This window comes from Somniosus microcephalus, chromosome 23 (genome assembly GCF_052327205.1).
Source record: "Somniosus microcephalus isolate GS21.2 chromosome 23, FLI_Smic_1.0, whole genome shotgun sequence".
In the NCBI taxonomy this organism is placed as follows: Eukaryota; Metazoa; Chordata; class Chondrichthyes; order Squaliformes; family Somniosidae; genus Somniosus; species Somniosus microcephalus.
The window spans coordinates 20,628,011-20,654,518 of record NC_141009.1 but is presented as its reverse complement, the minus strand read 5'-3'; the positions used below and the strand labels follow the sequence as shown (position 1 = coordinate 20,654,518).

At 40.7% G+C, this 26,508-nt stretch overlaps 1 protein-coding gene across 9 annotated transcripts in view; it reads right to left on the bottom strand.

Annotated features, from left to right (window-relative positions):
* LOC147101722 (disabled homolog 2-interacting protein-like) overlaps positions 1–26,508 on the bottom strand; it is an 824,147-nt gene that overhangs the window by 44,984 nt on the left and 752,655 nt on the right. For all 9 annotated transcript variants that reach the window (XM_085965569.1, XM_085965573.1, XM_085965570.1 and 6 more), the window contains 2 exons: positions 14,451–14,595; positions 4,027–4,171 (listed from right to left, as the gene is read on the bottom strand). In XM_085965569.1, coding sequence (XP_085821695.1) covers positions 4,027–4,171; positions 14,451–14,595 — 290 coding nt within the window. The remainder of the gene's footprint in view (positions 1–4,026; positions 4,172–14,450; positions 14,596–26,508) is intronic.

Here is a 26,508-nt window from a genome sequence, read left to right as displayed (position 1 = left end):
ATGACTAAATTCCTTCTGCAATTTGAAATACTTTTACATCTATTGCACAGCATGCAAACATTATAAGCTGTCAATCAGAATGCAACAAGGGATGAAGATGAAAAATATTGTTATATTAGGCTTATGATAATTCAGTTTTATGAAAGGAAAATGTTTTCAAAGGGCAACTTTTTCATATTATAAAAGAAAGGTTCCTGTAGTATCCTATACAATAAGAAGCTGAATTTATTTGCTGAATAAGTGTTATCTTGATTCTTGCTGTTCCCTCCATGAACAACAGCACTGGTGATAATGTGCTTACCCACTGAAGAAATATGGACTCTAGACATTAAAAACATTATAAATCATGACAATACTTTTTATTCTCATTTTTCTGAAGAAGCGAGGCTATAAAGTTATTATAATCAGTTTAACAGAGGAAATTACATTGCTTTAGCTGCATAATTGGCTTTATTGGCTAATTATTAGCAAGATTCATAAGATATGTATTTAATAAATATGTAACAGTATATCTTTATACATTCAACTAAAAGCATTAGGTGAATTTTAAAACTGGGAATTATTTATATGTAGTGTTCAAATATACTGGTAAACAGAAGGACTGTTTTTGTGAACAGCTTTAAAATTGGCTGTTTGAAAACGTTTTTGTGTTAGAAGTGTACATCCAATGACAATTGCAAGGTTCTCCTGTTATGCAAGTATAAAAAACCTCACCTATAAATAAAAGAGACCTCCCCTTCACCTTTTAGTGGATCTCACAGCTGGTGCTGAGTCTTCGGGTTTGATTTTGCCAGCCCTGGGGAGGCGGCGGGACAGTTGGCAAAATGGCAGAATCTGGGGGCGGGTGCCCAACGTTGACCATTTTGACAGATGAAACGTCATACGTTGACGTTCTCTAACCGTCTTTCCCTTAATTGGCCTGCTAAGCCCGCTGGGCAGGCTTAACAAGGTCAATCAAGGGAAAATAGCGTGGGTTGGGCAGAAGTTGATGAGGCGGGACTGAAACCCGACAAGTGGAAGTCCCGCCTCCAAAAGCTCCCATTGGCAAAATCCAGCCCGAAGTTTTAAAGTTCAAGTACAGAGCTGAATTCTCCTGCTTTTATCAATAGGAATCATGGGACCCAGCATTGACAAGTCTTCCATCGGTAGTGGTACGTACCAGGTAAAATGAACAAGGAGAGCAGCGTACAGAGGTCACACATCTCCTGCTCCCCCAGGATCCCTTAGCAAATATAAAAGCGTTTTCAAATATTTTCAATTGGCAACCTTGTGATTTATAAATAGTTAATATTGGTTAACCATGGTGCACTACAACATTAAAATATTTTCTGCCACATTTATGCAATGTAAGAATATGAATGTAGAACAGTTCGACAAATTAATTAACAGGCTCAATTATTACTCACTGATCTTTTAATGAATAACCAATTTTTGTGATAGGAATATCTTGCAACAACACTCTGTTGATCCTGATGATTAATGAGGACATAAATATATATATTTAATGTAAGTCCTGCAATACATCACAGATTAGAGACCTTAACCAAAGGCAGCTGTGTTCCTCAATTACTTGTTTACCGTTTCTGTTTAAATGTGTGCATATAAAAACTATTCTATGTAAAAATGTCACAGACACCCAATATTTTCAAATGAAAAGCATGTCATGGCCGTGAAAGCTCTGTCCAGCTAAATGTGAACCCACAGAGGCTCACAAGATGTTGCAGGTGCAAATGCCGATGCAGATATCTAAAGCATCTTGAGCAGTTTTGACATAAAAGGCACTAAGTAAATACAAATCTTATTAATTATTAGATCAATGCTAACAATTTTAAGGCGGTGTAAACCAAAAGCTCCACTAAGGGCTACACCTGCATTTATTTTCAGATGATAATCCACTGTTGCCATGACTGATTGAAAGGCAGAAGAGGAAAATAGTTTGGGGTAAATGTTGGGCAAAATTTAATTACATGTACGTCATGGGAAAATGCATTTCTCTTTGAACAAATTCTTCTGATTGTGTATTAGAAAGATATCCTAGTTATCCATTGCAAAATAAGCCCAATCTTGTATGAATTATTAACAGTATGACTACTATAAGGATGAAAAGAGACAGTTCTAACCTTTCACTGGATTGCTAAAAAATGATCAGATGACTGGGATGTTAGAACAGCTCCCACAGAAGATTTAAAGGAGGAAACACTGAGTAATGTGACTGCCAGATATTTACCTGCAGAGAACCTTTCCTGACTGATAGCATCAGTATGGACTGCCCTATCGGGTGCACAAAAACATCCTAGTTTCAAATCTATCTTTCGATTCTTCTGCCCAGTGTCTTTCCCATAATAAAATTAAAATAAACTGCAAATGCTACAAATCTGAAATAGTCGACTCCCGCTGCATTTTAGTGTATATCTACAACAACCTAGCTACCTAGTTGTAATGATTAATGAAAGCTGCAGGGAGGGCTATACAAATTACAAGAGAAGGAGTTCACTGAAGGGAGGTCAAGTGATACAAATTTTAAATTTACTCTTTCTGGTTTTGCTGTTTAAAGTAGTTGTATTGTTTCACATTTGCCAGTTTGTTATTTTGATTATATTACAAAAATAAAAGGATGGATTATAATGCCCATGTTTATCATTTGCTCCAGGAATTGACAATTATTAAGTAATCTAACTATTGGTTTAATAGAATCTTAGCAGGAGTTACACAGATAGTTAACATGGGATGGGACCCTCAGAATTCTGTAGTTTTTTTCCACCTCCTGACACAGGTTGAAACCTGGATGTTCTATGGAAACCCTCCTGCATGATGTAAAATATATACTCCTTACAAAACAGGGAACAGCGCACAGATGGAAACTAATTATAAGTATTCTATTTAATCCCTGACTGCTGATTATGCAAATTGAAGAATATTTCTAAGCAAAACAAAGATTAAACAGATTAATTGATGTTTGTGAATAAAAATAGGCTTGCTAATGGACGTACAATGCCTTCCAGTCTAAATGCACATCTGCTGCTTAACATCTGAAAAGGTATAATAATAACTTAAATTAAAAAGTGATGATAAATCTAAAATAAAAACAAACTACTAGAAATGCCCATTAGTTCTGTCTGCATCTGAAAAAAGACTGGGGAATGTTTCAGGTGCAGTCCTTCATCAGGACTCAGAATGTTATGCTACCTTTTCCCTTTCAGATACTGTCTGATCTGCTGTGCATTTTCTGCTTTAACAACAACACCAAAACGGTTCTTCTCAAAGTCACAAATGACATCCTATGTGACGGTGACAAAGGTAAACCTATCCCTTCTCGACCCGTCTGCGGCCTTTGACACAGTTGACCGCATCATTCTCCTCCAACACCTCTCCACCGTCGTCCAGCTGGGTGGGACTGCACTCGCCTGGTTCCATTCTTATCTACCTAATCGTAGCCAGTTTACACATGTACGCTGACGACACCCAGCTCTACCTCACCACCACCTCTCTCGACCCCTCCACTGTCTCTAAATTGTCAGACTGTTTGTCCGACATCTAGTACTGGATGAGCAGAAATTTCCTCCAACTAAACATTGGGAATGCTGAAGCCATTGTCTTCGGTCCCTGCCACAAGCTCCGTTCCCTAGCCACCGACTCCATCCCTCTTCCTGGCAACTGTCTTGAGGCTGAATCAGACAGTTCGCAACCTTGGTGTCATATTTGACCCTGAAATGAGCTTCCGACCACACATCCGCGCGGTCATTAAAATCGCCCATTTCCACCTCCGGAACATCGCCCAACTCCGCCCTTACCTCAGCTCATCTGCTGCTGAAACCCACATCCATGCCTTTGTTACCTCTAGACTTGACTATTCCAACGCACTCCTGTGAAGCGCCTTGGGATGTTTTACTACGTTAAAGGCACTATATAAATACAAGTTGTTGTTGTTTATTTAAAGGTATTACCAAAAAACAGGAACTTACCAAGCAGCTAGTAAAAGAAAAATAGCAATGAAAATCTCTACTGAAATATAATGAGATAACTGACCAGTATGAGTTAATGATCTTGCAAAACGCCAGCTCGCAGCACATTTTCAGGTTGCTCTGATGCTCAGCAAGGTCTCCTGATGAGCATTTGTTCGGATCCACCTCACAATTCTCATCTGATTCATAGAGAGCCTTGATGAACTCTCCTGTTAAAGAGTAATAAATAATTGCACATTAAATCCCCATGCTACATTTTTGGAAATCTAACTTTGATCAAGACTGCATTTATTTAAAGGCTTTAAAAAAAGCTGCCTTTTCTTCAATCATTAATTGTACTGTGTGTTCAAACACAATATGTAATTAGGGATTTGGTTTAAACCAGTAGGGTATAACACATTATTACCTGCAGCTGAACTGGTAGCAACAGGAATAATGAGAAAAATACCCAGCATCAGAAATCTGTCATTTTCTGAACAAAAGACTAGTGCAGAGCACAACTGGGAGTTTGTGACAAAAACAATTTCCTACATTCCCCAAAATACAGCAAAAAAACATTCAATAACACATTATAATTCACTAGACCATTCAGTGTTTCCTGTCTAGACAAAAAGTAAAACAAACTTTATTTTCAGTTACTGATGCAAGCATATCCCCAAAATAATTTTCTTCTGATGTGTTGGTGCTTCCCATCAAGCTATTAATGTAACAAAGTAGTTCAGGAAAATGTAACTTGAAAGTAGATGTCTGAAGCCCCAAACAGAACTTGTAATTTCACATTATTTATTTCTCCCCTCCTGAAAGCATTGCCACCTGCTGCGATACCGTTCCACAGATGTTGGTTGTCCCCATTGTAAGGAACATCTGCTGCCTCTTACAAGGCAAGTGTTATCCAGGAGAGGTAGGGAACTCCCTGCACCAGGAGTTCCAACTTCCAGAGCTCACTCGAGACTCAGTATAACACTAGAAGCCGGTACGCCAAGTGAGATGAGGCGTGTCGGCCTCAAGATGGGTGGAAGTGGCCTCACTGGGGAGGTGGATAATTTAGGCGAGTCAAGCGGCCTGGACTCCTGAGGAAAGGTGCAATTTCTTAGAACAATAAGTTGCTGAACCAACCAGGGAGCAGGCTATTTTAGCCTGTGTAATGTGTAATAAGACAGGATTAATTAATGATCTCATTGTGAAGGATCCTCTAGGGAAGAGTGATCATAGCATAATAGAATTTCAAATTCAGATTGAGGGTGAGAAACTTGGGTCTGAAACCAGTGCCCTAAACTTAAATAAAGGCAATTACAAAGGTATGAAGACAGAGTTGGCTAACGTGGACTGGGAAAATAGATTAAAGGGTAAGACGGTAGATAAGCAGTGGCAGACATTTAAGGAGATATTTCATAACTCTCAGTAAAGGTTTATTCCAGTGAGAAAGAAAGACTCTGAGAAGGATGAACCATCCGTGGCTAACTAAGGAAGTTAAGGATGGTATCAAATTGAAAGAAAAGGCATACAATGTTGCGAAGGTTAGTGGTAGGCCAGAGGATTGGGAAAATTTTAGAAACCAGCAAAGGATGACTAAAAAAAAGAGGGAGAAGATAGATTATGAGAGTAAACTAGCAAAAAATATAAAAACAGACAGTAAGAGGTATATAAAAAGGAAGAGAGTAGCTAAAGTAAACATTGGTCCCTTAGAGGATGAGACTGGGGAATTAATAATGGGAAACAGGGAAATGGCAGAGACTTTGAACAAATATTTTGTATCGGTCTTCATGGTAGAAGACACTAAAAGCATCCCAATAATAATTGATAATCAAGGGGCTATAGGGAGGGAGGAACTTATAACAATCACTATCACTAGAGAAAAAGTACTAGGCAAACTAATGGGACTAAAGGCTGACAAGTCCCCTGGACCTGATGGCCTGCATCCTAGGGTCTTAAAAGAAGTGGCTGCAGAGATAGTGGATGCGTTGGTTGTAATCTACCAAAATTCCCTGGATTCTGGAGAGGTCCCAGCGGATTGGAAAACCACAAATGTAACTCCTCTATTCAAGAATGGAGGGAGACAGAAAGCAGGAAACTGTAGGCCAGTTAGCCTAACATCTGTCATTGGGAAAATACTGGAATCCATTATTAAGGAATAGCAGAACATTTAGAAAATCATAATACAATCAAGCAGCGTCAACATGGTTTTATGAAAGGGAAACAGTGTTTGACAAATTTGCTAGAGTTCTTTGAGAATGTAATGAGCAGGGTGGATAAAGGGGAACCAGTAGATGTAGTGTATTTGGATTTCCAGAAGGCATTCGATAAGGTGCCACATAAAAGGTTACTGCACAACATAAGAGTTCATGGGGTTGGGGGTAATATATTAGCATGGATAGAGGATTGGCTAACTAATAGAAAACAGAGAGTCGGGATAAATGGGTCATTTTCAGGTTGGCAAACTGTAACTAGTGGGGTACCATAGGGATCTGTGCTGGGGCCTCAACTATTTACAATCTATATTAATGACTTGGATGAAGGGACCAAGTGTACTGTTGCCAAATTTGCTGATGATACAAAGACAGGTGGGAAAGCAAGTTGTGAGGATACAAGGGGCTGGATTTTCTCAATGGGGGCGCGACTGCTGGTTGTCAGGTTTCAGTCCCGCCCCCAACGAAGTCCGGCCAACCCACGCTATTTTCCCTTGATTGACCTCGTTAAGCCCGCCTTGCGGGCTTAGCCGGCCAATTAAGGGAAAGCCAGTGACAGAGGACGTCAGCGTATGACGTTTCATCTGTCAAAAACTTTGAATCGTCAGCGTTTGACAGTTTAGAGAAGCTGTCAAATGCTGACAATCTCTGTTCTAAGGTAAGCCCCTGGACTGAAGATTCACCGAACCCCTCTCCTTAGCAGAAAGCAGATGGCTGCTGCATCGGAGAATGCAGCAGCCATTCTGTCATCTCTGCCGTTGAGATGAGGCACCTCCAGAGCCCCAAGGGTTGAAGGCTGCAGGAAGAAGCAAAGGTAAGTAAACTTTTTCTAACACTTTGCACTCAGCTCTCATACTCACCTCCACAGTGCACTTTTCGACTCCTCTCACCCCCGCAGACCCACTGCTCGCCTTGCTGATCCTGGTGAGGTTCGCAGCCATCGGGAAGCCCACACTTGTGTGGGTAAAATGGGGATAAGCCTCTTAACTGCCTGTTAACTATCTGTTAACAGGCAGTTATTTGGCTGTAATCCCCTTCCCGCCTCGTGGAGACGGGTACCTGTGCGAGTCGGGGACCCGTCTCCCAGGAAGATGGCATGGAGGCGGGTTGGGAGCGGGGTTGGTACCTGCTCCCAGTTTCTACCATTTTCCCGGCAGTACCGCCTCCATACCCGCCTCTCCAGGGCTGGCAAAATTCCCCCCAAAGAGTCTGCAAAGGGATATAGATAGGTTAAGTGAGTGGGCAAAAATTTGGTAGGTGGAGTATAATGAGAGAAAATGTGAGGTGATCCACTTTGGTAAGAAGAATAAAAAAGCAAATTATTTAAATAGAGAGAGACTACAAAATGCTGCGGTACAGAGGGATCTGGGGGTACTCGTACATGAAAAACAAAAAGTTAGTGTTACGTCCGTGTGTAATTGAGACACGGACTGCAGGGGTTGGTTATAACAGGTGTTTACTGAGTGGAGACAAAACTGGAACTACTATACAAAGTTACTACACAGGCTTATATACAGGGGTGGTCACTACTGGTACTGCAGTATACAGGGGCTGCAGAATATAGTTCCTTCTTCAAGGTACATACACTACAGTTAGCATGCAGGTACAGCAAGTAATTAGGAAGGCAAGTGGAGTGTTGGCCCTTATTGCAAGGGGGATAGAGTATAAAAGTAGGGAAGTCTTGCTACAACTGTACAGGGCGCTGGTGAGACCACATCTGGAGTACTGTGTACAGTTTTGGTCTCCTTATTTAAGGAGGGTTATTCTTGCATTGGAGGCAGTTCAGAGAAGGTTCACTAGTTGATTCCTGAGATGAAGGGGTTGTCTTATTAAGAAAGGTTGCGCCTGTATGGGGAGCGGGCGGGAAAGTGGAGTTGAGGCCAAGATCAGATCAGCCATGATCTTACTGAATGGCGGAGCAGGCTCGAGAGGCCAAATGGCCTACTCCTGCTCCTATTTCTTATGTTCTTACATATTGAGTGGCCCCCTTCCACAGGGGTCTGAGGGGTCATAGCTGGGGGCTGGGTAATCCCCTCCCAGGGGTCTGAGGGGTCATAGCTGGCGGCTGGGTAATCCCCTCCCAGGGGTCTGAGGGGTCATAGCTGGGGGCTGGGTAATCCCCTCCCAGGGGTCTGAGGGGTCATAGCTGGCGGCTGGGTAATCCCCTCCCAGGGGTCTGAGGGGTCATAGCTGGGGGCTGGGTAATCCCCTCCCAGGGGTCTGAGGGGTCATAGCTGGCGGCTGGGTAATCCCCTCCCAGGGGTCTGAGGGGTCATAGCTGGGGGCTGGGTAATCCCCTCCCAGGGGTCTGAGGGGTCATAGCTGGCGGCTGGGTAATCCCCTCCCAGGGGTCTGAGGGGTCATAGCTGGGGGCTGGGTAATCCCCTCCCAGTGGCAGATAGGCAGCAGATTATGTGGCTCCATTGGGCAAGTGGGCACTGAAGATGTGCACAGTGCACTTGCCCCACCTGCTCCATGCAACTTAGGTGGCCTCCCACTAACCTTGCAAGCTCTGGCAGAATCAGTGCTGGAAGGCACCAGCGAACATAATTGTGGCATAACCATCGGGATGGTGTCCCAAAGATTTTTGGGGCCCTAAACTTTACTATCACATGTATAACTCTGTATCCTAACTAGAAGTTCTTCTAATACTTTTAAGTTCAACCTCCAATGAAGATTTAACATTTTGTTTTGGCTCTTATTTCACATGTTGTGGTCCTTACAAAGACTTCAGGAACATTTACCTGAATCTTTACAGAAGATGCTCCTGTACAAAGTTTAAGGTGGCCTACAATAAATAACTTGATGCCACTGAAAGAAAGATTCAAGAACTACATTTTATAATCCAGCTTCCTACATTTTCTTTAAAGAATAAAGGCAGCTCTATAGATAAGCACCATCATTGATAGACATTCACCTCCGAAGTTTTTTCTTGGCCTTGGATGATTTTCCCAAATGTTATTTTTTCCAAAAGAGAAGCAGATCCGACCCAACTGTTGCATATTCCTAAATGTTATAAACACATACCTGTACATTTCCCAGTGTTTCTCAAACATTCAGTGGTACCCTGTTAGATTTACTGATAAAAGGTACCCTTTAAGCAGAATACCCCCTCATGACATCAGGAAGTTCTATTGCAATAAAATGAATGGATGGGTACAGTGGAATAGGAGCAGTATTCCTCATTAATGAGGCCAAATGAGGAGGAGCTCTACACAAATGCTCGTATGGTGGAGTGGGCGTTAAGTCCGCCAACGGCTGAAGTTGGAGATGCTGTCACAAACTTCGAGGATGTTAGCATAGTTGAGACTGCAGCTATAAAAAAAAAATTGGGGTGAAAATCTGGCGGAACTGGGTTCTGCTGTGATTTCACCTGGGCCCCAATCGGTATTTCAGGTCTCAGTTCCAACACCGTTGTTTAAAAAAAAATGCTATTAAACTCAGCTGCACTTGGCTACTATGAGGCTGTCTGAGACAACAACATCAGGCAGAGCTTCCTTAGGACCAGCAAAAAGAGATTCAGATTTAGGATGCAGATGGGCTGAAGAGAACACCACATTCTAACATCACCCTAGAACATCTGCTCCAGGGCAGGTTTTCTGACGAGCATTTACAAAGCTCCCTGAAGGGACCCTTTGAAGGATTATTTTTTAAAGAAATTTAGGAAAATGGATATCCAAAGCTAGGGAAGAATTTGATAGCCAAGACCACGACTGAATTATCTTCTCCTTTAATTCTTTTTAAAAAATGCTTAAGGGTTGGTGTTCCTGATCACAATTTCTCCTTCAGCTATGAGGATGAGTGTCAATTTCTAGGTTCATTTGATTTGAAAGGTGATGCATAGTTAGTGTGATACTGCTTCAAATCACACTGTAGTTGGCTAACAGAAGTGTTTTTTTGAATTGTATGTGCAGATATGGAAGACAGAGGTTTAGAATTTCCATTTGGATGAAATCCCAAGTGGGTGTCTAGGGTGGAGCATGTTCCTTTCTGCCAGATGTGAAGTGGGCTAACCTCACCACCGCCCCCACCCACTCCCCAAAATAGTTTCTGGGATCAGCCTAATTTGTATATTTTGAGAGCTCCAAGCATGAACAATGCCACTCATTGGGAGTTTGCCTGTTGGGGATGGTGGGGAGGTGGGTCAGAACTAGTGTGGTGATGACAGATTTATAGGCCTTCAGCAGATTAAAGGGGCAGTCAGCCACCAAAATAGCTTGAGAGTAGAGGAGCGAAGTTTCTTCATTGAAAATATCTATGAAGTCTGCGGGAGAGGGAGAGAGTACCCACGACCTCCAAAGCAGCAGTGGAAGTGCTGCTGGATAAAGTCAGGCAGAGAAGGGAGGCCCTATAGTAAAAGAAAAGCAGTAAAGATCCCCAAGGAAAGCTGCTCAGGGGCAGTGGAAGGAGGTGGCTAGTGCATTCAGTGCAATCTGCAACACTGGAGGCAGTTTAGTGAATGCACTCTCCAATTTGACTGTATTACAACAGTTTGAGCTCCAGGGCAATACAGAGGGCTGCACTGTCGGAGGTGCCGTCTTTCGGATGAGACGTTAAACCGAGGCCCGTCTGCTCTCTCAGGTGGACGTAAAAGATCCCAATGCACTATTTTGAAGAGCAGGGGAGTTATCCCTGGTGTCCTGGCCAATATTTATCCCTCAATCAACATAACAAAAACAGATTATCTGGTCATTATCACATTGTTGTTTGTGGGACCTTGCTGTGCGCAAATTGGCTGCCGTGTTTCCTACATTACAACAGTGACTCCACTTCAAAAGTACTTAATTGACTGTAAAGCGCTTTGAGACATCCAGTGGTCGTGAAAGGCGCTATATAAATGCAAGTCTTTCTTTCTTTTAATGGCAGAAGCACAGACTGCCTTTAGGACCTCTGTCATGGAGGTCTCTGCTGCAGATGTTCATGGAGCTGCCACGTGTATGATGTTGTAGGATTCACAAAAATCCAGGAAAATACAGTCTACATTGTAAAACCCCTGAAATGGCCACATTTTATGAACACAAGATGGAGTTGGCAGATCACATGACTCATTTCAGAAGGACATACCACTGCAGTATCTAAAAGAAACCTGAGTCGCCACCGATTAGAAGATTCCAGAACTGACTGCAATTGATATGGTAAAATGGTTACAGCAGTAACGAAGTCAAAACAAAAGTATTTACACCTCAAGGTGTGTTAAATGCTAGCAAAACGCAAACCCATCTCTGAAATCACAGAGCACAGACAAAACCTATTATCTGTACCAAACTCAGAGGGACACAGGACAGATCCCATTAGTTTCATTTACAAGACATTAAAATAAAGTACCCGCTTTTGTCAAAGCAGCCTGCCCATTACTTTAACAAAAGGAAACCCCTGATTTGGTGCCAAGATAGGGGCAAGAAAACAGGATAACTGTTGGGGGAAAAGAGACATTAAAAAAACCAGTTTCATACAGGAGCACCAAGGTCAAGGACAGTTTTAAAAACCCTGGTGAGGTTCGAGGAGCACGGAGGGCCTACAAGTTCGAGCAGGAGAGCAGGTTCAGGAGCCGGTCCCATAAGGAAGATTGGAGATCCCGGACGATACAGGAGCACCAAGGTCAAGGACAGTTTTAAAAACCCTGGTGAACATAGAGGCCCAACTCCACCTAGCTGATCTAGTTGAGGTATACTGTAGAGACGGGAGGGTTTTTAATATTAAGGGCTTTGTAATTCGGGGGTGTTATTCATCCTTCGTTGTGCCGTGCGCTTTCTCCACCCCCGTTTTATTATATCGCTGATCTAGAATTGATGTATTATGATAGTCAAAGTAACTCTTGTGTGTTAAATTTTAGTTCCCATTGAGAGGCGTGTTCATGATTTTTGTCTGCATTGTTTCTTCATTCTCTATGTTTTATTCTCCTTAAAAATAAAGATACCTTTGATTTAAAACTTACCTTGTCTCACCTGATCCATTTGTCTTCCGAGTCACAAGTTGGGCCAACACATCAAGGTGGTCTGGCAATAAGCCCAGTGTCTAGAACCGGTGAGGGGGGAGCGCTTCGGAACCGCTCACGAGCAGTGTGAAATCAAAAACCGATCTCGCACACCACAAGCTCGTTAAAACGACCCCTTACAATGTCACCATGTTATTACTGCCCCATTTGCATTTTCAGGTGTACATTTCTGTTGGGCGCTAAATATGACTTCAGAAATGGGGCAGGTTCTAAAATGGGTGGAGTACCAGCATTACGAATCTCCAGTCTATTTCCTACTGCCAACTATTTGTTTAGTGCCACAAAATCAGATATAAAGCGGAAACTCTAGGCTAGCGTGTCTGAAGCGGCACTCAATGGCCTAGAATTTGCGATGGGTAATAACCGCTGTTATTACCCCTTTGAAATTGACCGCAACTTCAGGATACAGCGTATGCGTTACCTAATGCGGAAATCCTGAAGTTGCGGTCAGTCATTTACTTCTCCAACACTGGCTGCGCTCCTCCCCACCACCCCCTCCCGCCACAGTTGGCAGTGTAACCTGTGAAATCAGGGAAACTGACGAAAACCTCGGGTCGTCTGCTGTAATATCGCTCTTAAATATCCCATTAAAAATTAGACCCTTTTGGATTAGGTGTAACTGGGGTTTTAACAGTATAATGACTGCTAAACAAACGTTATGGCCCTGAAAAACTCATTAAAATTTTGTGGAGTGTCAAATTTATCCATTTGAATAAAAATTACAACTTTTAAGAAACTTAAAAATTTTTTTTTTTTTTTTAAATATATAAGTTTGTTCATCTTTAGTTCAGGTTTACCTTTTCCCCATGTGAGAGCCCCAATCTTTGTTTTTCTCTCTAACATTTTTAAAAGGTTAGAATCAAAGGAGCTTACTCACTTCCCAGTTCCCTGTCTGTGCGAATTCTGCATTGTGATTGGCTGCTTAGACAGCGTGTTGACATCACAGCAGCTTGCACTATGGGATTCCCATTATATTATGTTGATTTCAACTGCATGCCGGAAAAGCCGAACTTCTCGCCACAGAGATCGTGAGATCTTTGTGGGAAGCTTACTTTGGGGCCAGCGGCGAGCGCCTTTGCTTCGCCACTGACTGCAAATTACGGGTCAATGTATCTACATTCAATGGAGTAAAAGCAAAGAATAAATCAAATACTGACTACATGTAAAGGTAGCAAATATGACTCTGATCAATCAACAGGACGTGCATCTCTGTGCAGTACATCTGGTTCAGGTCGCTTTCCCTTCCTTCAGAGATCAAGCACTCATCTATTGTGCTATTCACCATTTAGGAGCGTGGCCAAGACCCGGGGAAACCACATTGATAGAATAAATGTTTAAAGTGCTATAGAATGGCAGGATACAGGCTCATTCCTGTGATTCCCCACACTGCAAATTCCTAATGAAGAAGAACACTCTTCCACAAAGAGAAAGGCTTAACTGGAGAGAGAGAGAGCAAATGGAAGTTTTTGTACATTTTCCAGTGGCTGGCTCAATCATGAGAGAAACAGAAAGCAGTTAATGATCTTATTCTCCCAGTTGGGAATGGTGGATGGTTTAGGGCAACCTAAAGTTGGGAAGAAAAGTTATTGAAGAATGACACTGGGGAGAAGGGAAGAAATAAGCAAGTTTAAATGCTACCCAAGGCTGGAACCTAAACTTACAGCTGTTTAGTTGGGATTTCACTGCTTCCACTCCTCATTCTTATTGAATAAAGTAAATAAAAAGTCTAAAACTTTCACATCACCGAAAAAGATGATGAATAAATATGTAACTTATGCCAATTATTTTATTTTTTGTTAGGGTGCAAATGGGCAAATTCCTACAGATGACTTCCTTGCTATTTCATATTAGTACTGATGAATAATTGAGTGATTTTATAAATGAGAGAATTTAATTAACAGTGGTATCTCAACTAAAGAGCTCCAATGGATATACTGTAAACTGCTCCCTTTGGCCACATGTTCTTATCTTCCATGATTGTAGATCAGATGTTAAAAGAAATGGAATCTTTACCATCTTTTCTTGCTCTATATCTAAGTTAATATTTATATTATCTTAACTAGTAACAATTTTGTTTGTGCAAGAATAGTGAGTAGAAAGGTGGATGTGAATAGTGAGACCCAAGCAAACTGCAGACCAACAGGCAGAGAATCATGAAATTCCATTCATTTGTTGATTTTAACACAGCAATGTGTTCTCTTTAAACTACTGAAAAAGACGCGATTACAAAAGTAAGAAAAATTAGCAGTGTGCAAGTCTCAGCTCTGGTTATCTAGCATTGGTTTTGCAATCTCCCATTTGGCATACCAAGTGCATCCTGTAGATACTTCTGGCCAACCAACTTCAGATACTCTTCTATTGCTTTGGTCGCCAAGGTGTTCTCCCGAAAAATTAGATGTTCATTGTCACCACAACGATCAACTTCAGACATCATCAAATCTGTCAAGAAATCCTGTAAAAGAGAGTTTAAAGCCGAATCAATGAGTAGCTGTTTGACAAACACCATATTAACTCATTCTACATTTTAGCACAGTCTTTACTTAAGGAAACAGATACTGAAATATTGCTGTAACTTTGTTTTGAATTTCTTCCCATTGTTAAACCATTCATGGAAAGCATACTAAGATTTGAGCAAAAGAGTATTTATTACAAGTGAGGAAGTAAAAAGGATTGATCTGTTACAACCGTGTTATATAATTTTGAACACGAAAACTGATGGGACTTAAAGTATACATGTCCCCAATAATCTGAAAACAAAAAAAAAAACAAAAATTGGGCAAAATAGTTGCATTTATAAAAAAAGTTAGAAAGAGTACTGAAATATTTATTAATAACTGATCAATATCGCACTTTACTAATTTGTTTGATTACAAGACATAAACATCAGGGTAAGTTTTCCAAGGCATTTAGTGTATATCAGATAATCATAGGCACACGTCCTGTGATTTTCTGATCTGTGCTAGCTGCACAAGTGTGCAGTGTGGGGCCTTGCCGAATTTATCCAAGCGTGTTTTTCCGGTCATTACATTATGGCACAGAATCCTTCAAAACATCAAAGATTTCTACTGTGATTCTTGGCAAGTAGATATTTTAATGATGGAACCATACTTACAAGTAAGTTCTTAGAATGTCTGGGTAGCTGGCTGGTCAGCCACACAAGACTGTCAGGCATACATTACTGAAACAAATGTCTTTCAACTTTTGTGCATCTGCATGAAATGCCAATTTTACAGATATGGCAAAACAAATTAACCTTGTATTTTATTTCTTAACAAACCAGAATTCTAGTGCTATATAAAATTGACAAAAATGTATCTTCTTTACTGGAACAGAAACCAACAGCAACACTAAATATTCCCAAGCTTCAAGTTCTACCTAAAGATCCTTTTATGAGAATGACTGAGTGATTACATTAACTTTTCATGACTTACAAATTACTCAAACGTAATGCTAAACTGTAAGAATGTGCACTCAACATTTAGAACTTCAGCTGTTAAAAGTAAGCCGTTGGGTTCACGGGCAATATGATCAGAAGAGTGAAATCTTAACTGCGAGCAAGCTCCCCCATTTATTTCAGTAATAGTGCAGTTCATCATCATTTGGCTTCTTCTGGCAGGAAAGAGATGGTTAGGGCATTCAATATATTTGCACGATTATGCATCAGTAGGCAATATCCAAGGTAATTAAAATGGTTTCTAAGACTTTTTCCCCTTCCCAAGACAGAATGCCTCTTTACTCCAGCCAGTGAACCAATCAGCTGAGAGCTAGTGAAACTCACTCAATAAAGGCAAATCAAAGTGACATGCAAATGAGATGTGAACTGATTCACATTTGTAGTTGGGAGTCAACTGCTAATATTAAGTTGAGCTACTATGATGTATGTTTAAAAGACATGGCCTTTCTATATTTAATAAAAAACACTGCAACAGTGAACAAGACTGTTGAATATAACAAAAGGAGAGACTAATAATAGTGTGGAGACCACAGAATAGCAAAGCATACCAATCATTTTTCAAAATTATTTTATTTAAACATTAGCTCTGCTGATGCTTGCCATTTGATGTGGTTGCGCAATCAGCTTTTAAACAGGTCACATCTGTTTTAGTAGCGAGCCAAGTAATATGATGTAACAAATAAAGCTTTTAAATTATTCGTCATTCAAATTAGTGCCAGGTCAAATGTTCGTATCGTTCTGAAATGATAGAGACATTTGGAGTTTGCCTGGTCTTCGGAAGATTCAATTACTATGCCCTATGTTTAATTTCCATTCCGAACCAGTTCTATTTTTGTGCAGCGTTGTGCTTTGCTGTGTATGAAATCCTATTACATTTATTTTTAAACCACACTGCTGACAATCTTTTGCTTACGACGAACGTACACAATCATTATGTGGCATCATACACATTAATGATATGAAACCCGAGTTAATCACTGATTTGTAAAGAAGGTCAATGCGAGGTGAAAGACCTTGATTAATTAAATAGTCACAGGAGGAGAAAAATCCTGTTCTGCCTGTTCAAGTTGCAAGTTCAGCAGGAAACAAAGCATGAAAAAGAGCTGATGATTAATACAAAAATAACAATCTCTGCAGGGATTTTTATTTATTTGTTTAGTTCATGCTGGAAATAATTATTTGAAAACAATAGTGTAAATTACGATTACAACTATAGTAAATAAATGGCTCTCTTGAAAATAATTTTGATACAAAAAGCACAGACAATGCATTAAGCCCAACATCAGAAAGATCAGGTATGAGGTGGGTGTAATTGCGAGGCTTTCTATGGTATTGATTTTAAATTTATTCAGTCCAATTTCTGCAAAATTCTGTAAACTATATTTCCTTTCTTTTTTGATAAATCCTCTTTGGATTTGGGATAAATCCACTAGTGAAGGAACATCACCAAGAGGAGTCCTTTCCAAACGGTTGGTCCTGCTAAAATCAAACAGGCAAACCCAGCGGCATTAAAAAATAAATGAGCACACACATGACAATAGTTCTTTTGCTTAAACTTACACAGCGGCATTGCAAACAACTTCCCTTAGTCTTTCAGATTGCTAATGTAACCGGATTACATGCTGGGTTGAAACAGGAACCAGAACAAACACCATTGCTGCAGGAGAAGGTGGTGTCCTGCGCCGTGAACACCATTTTGACAGTGATTGCACCGCTGAGGCTCACAAAGATTTGGCCACTAGAGTGAGGTACCCAAAGGCTGTGGCCACCTGTGGAACCATATTCAGCAAGAATCAATGCCTTCAGGAAAACAGAGGGGAAAGGGGAGAAAGTTAGAAGAAAGAAATCGATTTTACTAAGAGAATAACAACTGTGTAAAAGAATCCATGATTTTTTTTTTTTTAAGTGTGCATTAGAGTTGAAATCATACAAGCCCTACAGGCAGCCAGTGGCACATTGCATTAGAGTGCCGGCTTTCTCTCTGCTTCTTGGTTAGTTTTGCCTCGTGGAAATGGACAAGAGTTCCTTGAACTTAATCATGAAGGGAATCACAGCTTCAACCACTCTAGACCTAATGAATCCTTCGAGCTGAAGGAGCTTTTTCCCTCTTTGACCTGACTGGAAAACATTGACAGAATTTACACAGTGCTGTTGGTTACAGCTTTCCAAACAGCTGACAGAAGATTTAAAAAACCAGAATCAGGCATAAATCAAAAGTTTTGAGAAACCACTCAACTGAACTTTAGATTTACAACTTTTGCTATTCTTAACAGAATGTCAAGCCCAGAGGCCTGAAAGTGAAGGGAAAAACACAATGTGACTGAAGCTGATGTAATTGCCATGTTACTTTTTTTCTTCCACGAGAATGCCAAAGTAGGGTACTCTTGTAATTCACTATACTAGCAAATGGGAACTAAATAAGCCCAAAAGGTGAATCTCATTTGGCACAAGTGGCAGTTTTGTTAGATTCAACGTTTTGGAAACTCAGCCTTTTGACATGTTTCCAAATGTCAGAGGTGCAAAGTTACACTCTGCTTTCACTTTCCCAATTTCTCTGTAAACGGCAGAGGCATCCAAACTGAAGTATTGGCTACTAAGTAAATAGGGTTACCTCTGGCCTGAGCAGCCAAAGCCCCCGACTTCTCTTGTACTGATAGCGAAGCAACTTTACTGGTAAAGTGCTTTTGCAATGACCGAGAAACCTTTGTTTGGGGGGGGGGGGGGGGGGGAGATGAATTAAAAATATTAAAGCAAAAAAGCCACACCTGCACAACCGTGTTGCATATGTGTTATAGGTGATTTAAAAGTACTGGAGGGGTGAGCTTAGAATGTTCTTTTCTCATCCTGGATTATATGAGTGCAGGCGTACTGCTGTTCTCGCAAGAAAAACTCCATAATATATTTTGTTGTTTCGAAAATAATTAGTACAAACAACCCTACTATAGAAATAGGGGTTTTAAAAGCGCCCCAAAGTATTTCACGTTCACCGTATCATCTAACAGTACAAACATACAATTCATTATGCCTAACTATTGACATGAATCCTCCAGATTTAGAACACCATCAATGGAGCACGAAGGCTATATTCTGTGGTGGGAAATCTCAGCTTATCCTGGCTGGGACTTAATGATAAAATGTTTGCTAGCTTCCAGATGGTATGTCTCCTTATGCACTTGATACAAATCGCTTTCCCATCTGACAATAATTGACAGCATTTTTAGACTCTCTAAGTTTATTATATTTTCCAGCTTTTTGGTTCCGGGAGTAAAATGATCCACATTTTTCACCACCTTTGTTATAAAATTACTTCTGGAAGAATTCAATTGACACATTTCATAGTAATCAAAATGATGGGAACCCAATAAAGACAAATTTCAAGTGCGACTCAAGCACTCAATGCATTTAAAATGTCTGCAATCTGTGGGACATAGTGGAGTTTTGATGGGAAAATGTCTCAAAGTTGCACACCTTTGCAGAGCATGAAGACAAAGTAATAAATCAAGAACAGTGAGAGACAAAAACAGTATGATCCATTTTCTACTGTATAATTTCTTCATATTTAAAAGTTCTTTAATTGCACGTAGAACAGAGTGCAGGCTAAAAAAGTGCTGTCTTTGAACTGTTCCCAATAACCAATTATTCAGCTATTGTATTAGATGCAGTGACAACAGGTAATATCAATAAACGAGATTGAATTTATTTACTGTCTTCAGTAATCACTACACAACAAACAAGTTAATTTACAACAACGGGGGGGGAAACTGCCGCTAGGCCGCCTTTGTGAATTATTTCTTCAGCCATTCACTTCCTGCAGGTAATTCTAACAGGCTGTCCTGTCCAACTGCTTTCCTCCACTTTTGCTTGTACCTCAGGGGACTTGGACACTTAAATTTACTTTGTGCTGAGGCTGTTCCTCAAGATAATGAAGGGAATCAATAAAATTGATCCAGGTACTCTGTCAAATATTTGAAGTATTCAGTTACCAGAGAAGGATAGAAGTTAAAAATTAAGAAGTTATTTGTTTTAAATTTATTGCACAGATCAACCAAATACTTTAATCCCTCTCTGCTACACCACAACCATTGCTATAAGAAAACTGAGACCTGAGTGTATTTTGTTCTGTGGCTCCTAGGAATGGAGTTACCAAGAGAATATAACTAGGATATAATGTACAAGACAAAGACAGCAAATTCTTAGAGACTGAAGCAGCAACACTGAAACCTCTAAATTGGTACCGAGTAAAACAGAACCATAGCGGTGACCAACACGTCAACCTCTTCAACAATCTTGGCATTTCATAGATGACCTACAATGGTGAAACTAGCAGTCTTAGCTATCTTTGTCTCAATCTAGTGTGCCTCAGATTCATGATTCATGAGGCAGCACAAGCACTGACAACTGTCAAGACTGCTCTCTAATACAAAGGATGTGTGTGTGTGTTCAGGCAGTCAGAGCCAGATTTTGAAAAAAAATAAGGAATAAGAAATTGCCAAACAAAATCCTTGGGGAAGCTGAATAGCAGAGCAGTTAAGATATTTGCTTCAGAGCATCACTGCAGGGCTTTCAGTGGATGACAGCTGAAATTGTCAGCCATGTAAGTTTCATCAGTTTGAGACTGAGTTATCAGCAAAAGCAGTGGCCGGATGGAAAAGGGTGTTCTAAAATGGGCTTCAACTAAGTCAACCTGGAACAGTAACAACGTACACTTTTATAGCGTGTTACATGCAGCAAAATGCTCCAAGCTATTTTAAAGAGAGAGGTTGGGGAACATATGCAGGAAGAGGTTAAGGGTTGTGACTGAAGGGACTAAGCTTTCTGTGAGGTGAGTATACAGCAACATTGGAAGTTTTTTGGGATATGGGAGAAATATTTGTGGCCTGTTTTCCTGATCTCCTGATGAAGATTCCTCAACTTCTTTAAAATTTGTTCTGGAAAGCATTAAATTATAATACATTGCTAATTTAATCTGATCCATATATATATATATACACACACATATACACACACACTTTACCCCAGCCATAATATCCAGAAGCATGGGGGCCAGCTTTCATGTGTACACTATTGACACCTATCTCTAACTATCCATCTCCTCTGTCAATCCCAAAGCTGTAGTAACATCCCAGCTGCCTGTTCAACATTAAGACCTAGATGAGCCAAAATTTCTTCCATCTTAAGGTTGTCAAACTGAATCCATTCTTTTCCGCTCAAACCCTTACATGTAGAGAAATACATAGAAGTTACAACACAGAAACAGGCCATTCGGCCCAACCAGTCAGTGTTGGCCTCCGGCCTTTACCCTAACAACTTCTCTAGCTGCCATGTCTGGCTACGTTCTGAGGTATGGAACCACGATGTACTCCTTAACCTTGATCTGAGGTTCCTCTCTCATATCAGTTCAGGTTCCACCCTCACAACGTCTCTGCCCTATTTTCCCCCCTACTATTGTCGAAACCCTAATCCCCGCCTTTATCAGCTTGAGGGCCAACTTCTCCAATGCACTCCTAAGCTTGCTTTCTTAACTACATCCTCCAAAATTTACAACACATTTAGAATGCTGCAGCTCTTGTTTTCACCTACAGAAACTCCTGCGTTCCCATCAGCTCTATCCTTGCCAAGCTCCACTGTCCCCATGCTCCAGCAACTTGACTTCAAGATCCTTACCCTCACTGTCAAATCCTGCCATGGTCTTGTCCTAACCTCCCTCAGTGACCTCCTCCAGTCCTACATCTCTGATGCCCCCTTTGCTCCACTTACTCGCTGCTCCTCTCATACTGGGTTACACTTTGTTCCCCACTCCCTCTGCTCCAACATAATGGCGACCATTTCAGCTCCCTGTCCTCGAACTCCTTCCCCAATGCCTCTGCCTTGCCACCTCCCTTCTGACTTTCAGAAGTCTCCACAAACTACTTCTCCTCGACTGTTGTTCGACCCAAATTTTCCCATCTTTTCTTTTTTATACAGATCAGTGTCCACTGTTTTTCCTCCAACCTGTAAAGTGCTGTGAGGTGTCTTTCGATATGCGACGAACACTATAGAAATATAAGTTGCATTGAGTTTTTATAGCAATGAAATACCTAAAGAAAGTATTTTTTTTCAGATCAGAAACCAGGGGAATATATTCCTAAATAATTTTTATTACATTTGATAGGTATATATTATTTGTATATGTCTACTCCAAATAACAAAACCAAAGCTGACAATTCCAAATGAAATTTGTCAACATAATACCAGCTCCAACATTGCAAGGAAACAAATCTTTGTTTACTTCTGATGTAGGTGGTAGCTTTTTTACAACACAGCTGATTAATGAACATGGTACCCAGAACCAAAAGGCATTTTAATAAGACAGACCATTTGAATCACTATTTGTCATTCTTTACACTAAAGGATTTATTTAAAAACATCGGAACAGGAGTCGGCCATTCAGCCCCTCAAGCCTATTCCACCATTCAATTAGATCATGGCTGATCTGTACCTCAACCCCATTTACCCCATATCCCTCAATACCCTTACCTAACAAAAATCTATCAATCTCAAAAATCTATCTTGAAAATTTCAATTGACCCAGCATCCACAACCTTTTGGGGAGGTGAGTTCCAGGTTTCTACTACCTTTTGTGTGAAGAAGCTGTTCCTGATTTCACTCCTGAATGGCCTGGATCTAATTTTAAGATTATTCCCCCTTGTTCTGGATTCCCCCACCAGAGGAAATAGTTTCTTTTTATCGATCTTATTGAATTCTTTTGTCATTTTAAACACCTTGAATAGATCACCCCTCAATCCCCTATACTGTACTCGAGAATACAAGCCAAGTTTATGCAACTTGCCCTCATAATTTAACCCTTTTAGCCCCGGTATCAGTCTGGTGAATCTGCGCTGTGCCCCCTCTAAGGCCAATATATCCTTCCTGAGATGTGGTGCCCAGAACTGAACGCAGTCCTCCAGATAGGATCTGGCCAAGGCTCTATACAACTGAAGCATAACTAACTCTCCTTTGTATTCCAGCTCCTTTGAGATAAAGGCCAACATTCCATTAGCCTTTTGGATTTCTTTTTATACCTGTCCACTAGCTTTTAGTGATTTGTGTACATGGAGACCCAAATCTATTTGCTCCTCCACAGTTCCTAGTTTCTCACCATTTAGAAAACACTTTGATTTGGATCGGACCTGCCCTGGTGAGGCGCAAGTCTTTTCATGTGGTTGCTGCAATCTTTTTGGTAGATTTGTGGGGAAAAAAATAAACAGAAATATTATTAAAAGTACTATAATGTATTTTTTGAGGGGGAATGGTTATACTTAGCTATAGTTTTATCCACTATATTTACAACTCAAAATTAAATACGCAGTAATTTTGATTTATGAAACTACACATAACTTTATAATACTTGAGTATATTAATTGTATTGTAATATTGCTTAATATTAATGCCAATACGGACAGTGGCCTAAACGAAAACCTTGGCAGAGACAGCTCACGTTAAAAAATGAAGTGGAGCTGGTGTTGACACTTGGGGCTGGATTTTGCCAATGGGGAGCTTTTGGAGGCGGGACTCCCACTTGTCGGGTTTCAGTCCCGCCTCCATCAACTTCTGGCCCCCCCACGCTATTTTCCCATGATTGTCCTTGTTAAGTCCACCCAGCGGGTTTAGCAGGCCAATTAAAGGAAAGCTGGTTACAGAGAACGTCAATGTATGGCGTTTCATCTGTCAACATTTTTTGACAGATGAATTGTCATCGTTTGACAGCTCTGTGAAGCTGTCAAACACTGACATTCTCTGTAGTTTGATGAGTTCTTGAATTCAAGACTCATCAAAGCTCTTTCTTTTGCAGAAATTAGATGGTTGTTGCATTGGAGAATGCAGCGGCCATCTGTCATCTCTACCACGGAGATGTGAGACTCTCCACATACCCAACTGTTGAAACCTGCAGGAAGAAACAAAGGTAAGTAGACTTTTTCTAACACTTTCCACTTACCTCACATACTCATCTCTCCACACTTGCACCCATCACTTACCTTCACAGCGCACTTTTGCACCCCTCCGACCCCCACAGACCCACTACTCGCCTCGGTGACCCTGGCGGGGTTCGCAGCCTTCGGGAAGCCCGCACTTGTGCGGGTAAAATGGGGATAATCCTGTTAACTACCTGTTAACAGGCAGATAAGTGGCACTAATCCCCTTCCCGCCTCCAAGGAGACGGGACCCGGCGCGGGTCGGCTACCCGCCTCCTGGCAAGATGGCACGGAGGCGGGTTGGGCACCCACCCCCAAATTCTGCCATTTTCCCGGTTGTCCCACCTCCATACCCGCCTCCCCAGGGCTGGCAAGATCGCGCCCTTGGTTCAAGAAAGTATACATCATTAAAGAGTCTGCTTGTTCTTTTTGTGAAGCATTTTACTGTAGGAAAGTCTGTAACAATTGTGCCTTTCACACTTATATTTTTGATTATAAATTTGTTGCATATCATGGATTTGGGTACTTTTGAAAGACATGAAATAATAATGCAATAGTTTCTTTTATTAAAATGGTATATTCCAACACCCAATTAGTATGCATCTGCCCTTGTTCAGGATATCATACAATTGATACAGAGTCAATTAACATTTGGGCTGGCAGGGTGAGCAGACACCACAATTAATACTTTAACCTTGTGCTTCCATTGAGTTTTTACCTTTCAGAACCTGCAGACATACTCACTCTCCCTTAATTAGCAGCAACTGGCCTCACCACCGACTGACTCATATTCTGTCTGTTTCTAAACATACTCATTATAGCTTATGAATATTCTCCTTTCCTCTTCATTACCAGGAGCTTTTCAGCTGTCGTTCCATGAAAGATTTTATGAATCCACTTAATAAGTTGCTAGACTAGATGAACATCATAATTACTGATGAACGGCATATTCTTTTATGGCACAGATGCTGAATAGCTACAGGGGCAAAAAATGAACTGCTGATAGAATTGAGCAAATCATATTATCTGATCCTCCCATAATGTGTGATATCCCAAACCGGAGTGCTAGATTTACACTAAGCAGATTAATGAATAATTTTATGCTGAAGATATGAAACTAGACCATTTCATGACATGTTGCAGTGACAGTATGAAATGCACGGAGAGGTAGAATGATAACCTGTAATTAGATTTTTCCCTAGGTTAGGTATTAACATAATTAAAGCTTTCATTCAGCATCTCACAACTGCTAGCAGGGTCATATGTCAACAGGTCAATCAAAACCCAGGGTGCTAAATAAATTTATTGAACTTTTAAAATAATGAACAATACCTACTTATTACTAGTCCGTTGAGTAATAATGGCCTGGATTTTCCGGGGCCTATGACCGCGTACGTTGCGTACACAGCCGTAAGTGCCTCCTAAGTTCCGGATTTGTGTATGCGTGAAAACCCAGAACTTGCGATCTGTCAAGAATCTTCTTGACAGATCCTCTGCATCCCTGGGAAATGGACAGTCACTGGCAGGACTCTTGCCCAGCAAATGCCTACAAAACTCTTACGCCTGGTAAAAGCAGGTATAGGGCATTCATTTACCAGCGTAAAGGTGAAAATAAATCTTAAAATAAATTTAAAAAAAATAATTTTAACATTCAAAAACTTGTAAAATAAGTTTTATTTTTGGCCCCTTAAAAAATGTTTACATTTATTTTTTTTAATTACATTTTTGTTTTAAATGTTTAATTAAATTGTATTTTAATAAATTTTAAACGTAATGATTTTTTTTTATTTCAGTGCTGTTAAAATGTATTTTTTATGTGATTCCTATTAAGTTTATGGGGATTCCGTATGTAAATCCCCTTTCTGATTTGTTGGGCCGGCCCACGTGATCCCAGGGACACTTGCGAACTGCATGCGCCCCTGGGATACGTGGGCCTTTAAGCATGCATACGCATAGAAGCCCAGGAGCGCGAGTATCCGTGGATCCACGACCATCAGGTATGTGCATAGTTTTATTGCAGTTTGGAGGCATCTGACCGCAAATTCAGGCCCAATATTTCTATGTCTATGTTGCACAGTACAACTGAGATCCCCAAACTATTTGTTCTTGGATAGCAATTCACAAAGTTTTAGCCTATGTTGTAAACCAACAAATAAAAACTGAAATATAATCACTTGTTTATAAAAGATTGTAGAAAGTTTTGCTCACAAGCTAATTTCTTTAATCCTATTATAAATTTTACATAACTAGCAAGTGGAGGATGGGGAGACTTTGCCCCCTATGGTGTGGGGAGCCTCCTGGACTCTGTTTCGCACCTCACTCTGGTGAACTTCACTCTGGTGACGTGATTGAGATCAGGAACTCATCTACTCCAAAATCAGTGGGCCGAACCTACACCTTGCCACTGCAAGACAAAGGTTGACCATCAATGAACTATGCCCTAAGTCAATGCTTTCTGATCATGACTTCTACATAAATTCATATCAACTCTGCCAACAGCTCAGTACACAGAAATATACTGGAGTTACAACACGGAAACAGGATATCCAGACCAACCAGTCTGTATTCGGCATTTACCCTCCACATGAGCAAAGAGTCATAATTAGATTTACCAGTCTTGTTCTCATATCCCTTTCTCATCTTATAAGTATCGAATCTAATCGAATGTTGGCATAGTTTCTGTCCCAACCACTAACTGTAGAAGTGAATTCCATAGCCTTACAACACTCTGCGTAAAGAGGTTGCTCTTGCTCTCTGTTCTAAATCTCTTACATTTAATCTTGTGTGGCTGACCCTTCATTCTAGCTCAGTGATTTAATCAGTGAGTAGCAGAGCCATACAGACCAGGAAGTCCGAGGTTCAACCCCTGATCTTTGCTAAGTTAGTTGATCTTGGCCAAGATGGCAATAGACGCATCCCCTGTAGAAGTCTACATGATGTCTGGAGAGAACAGGCTTCA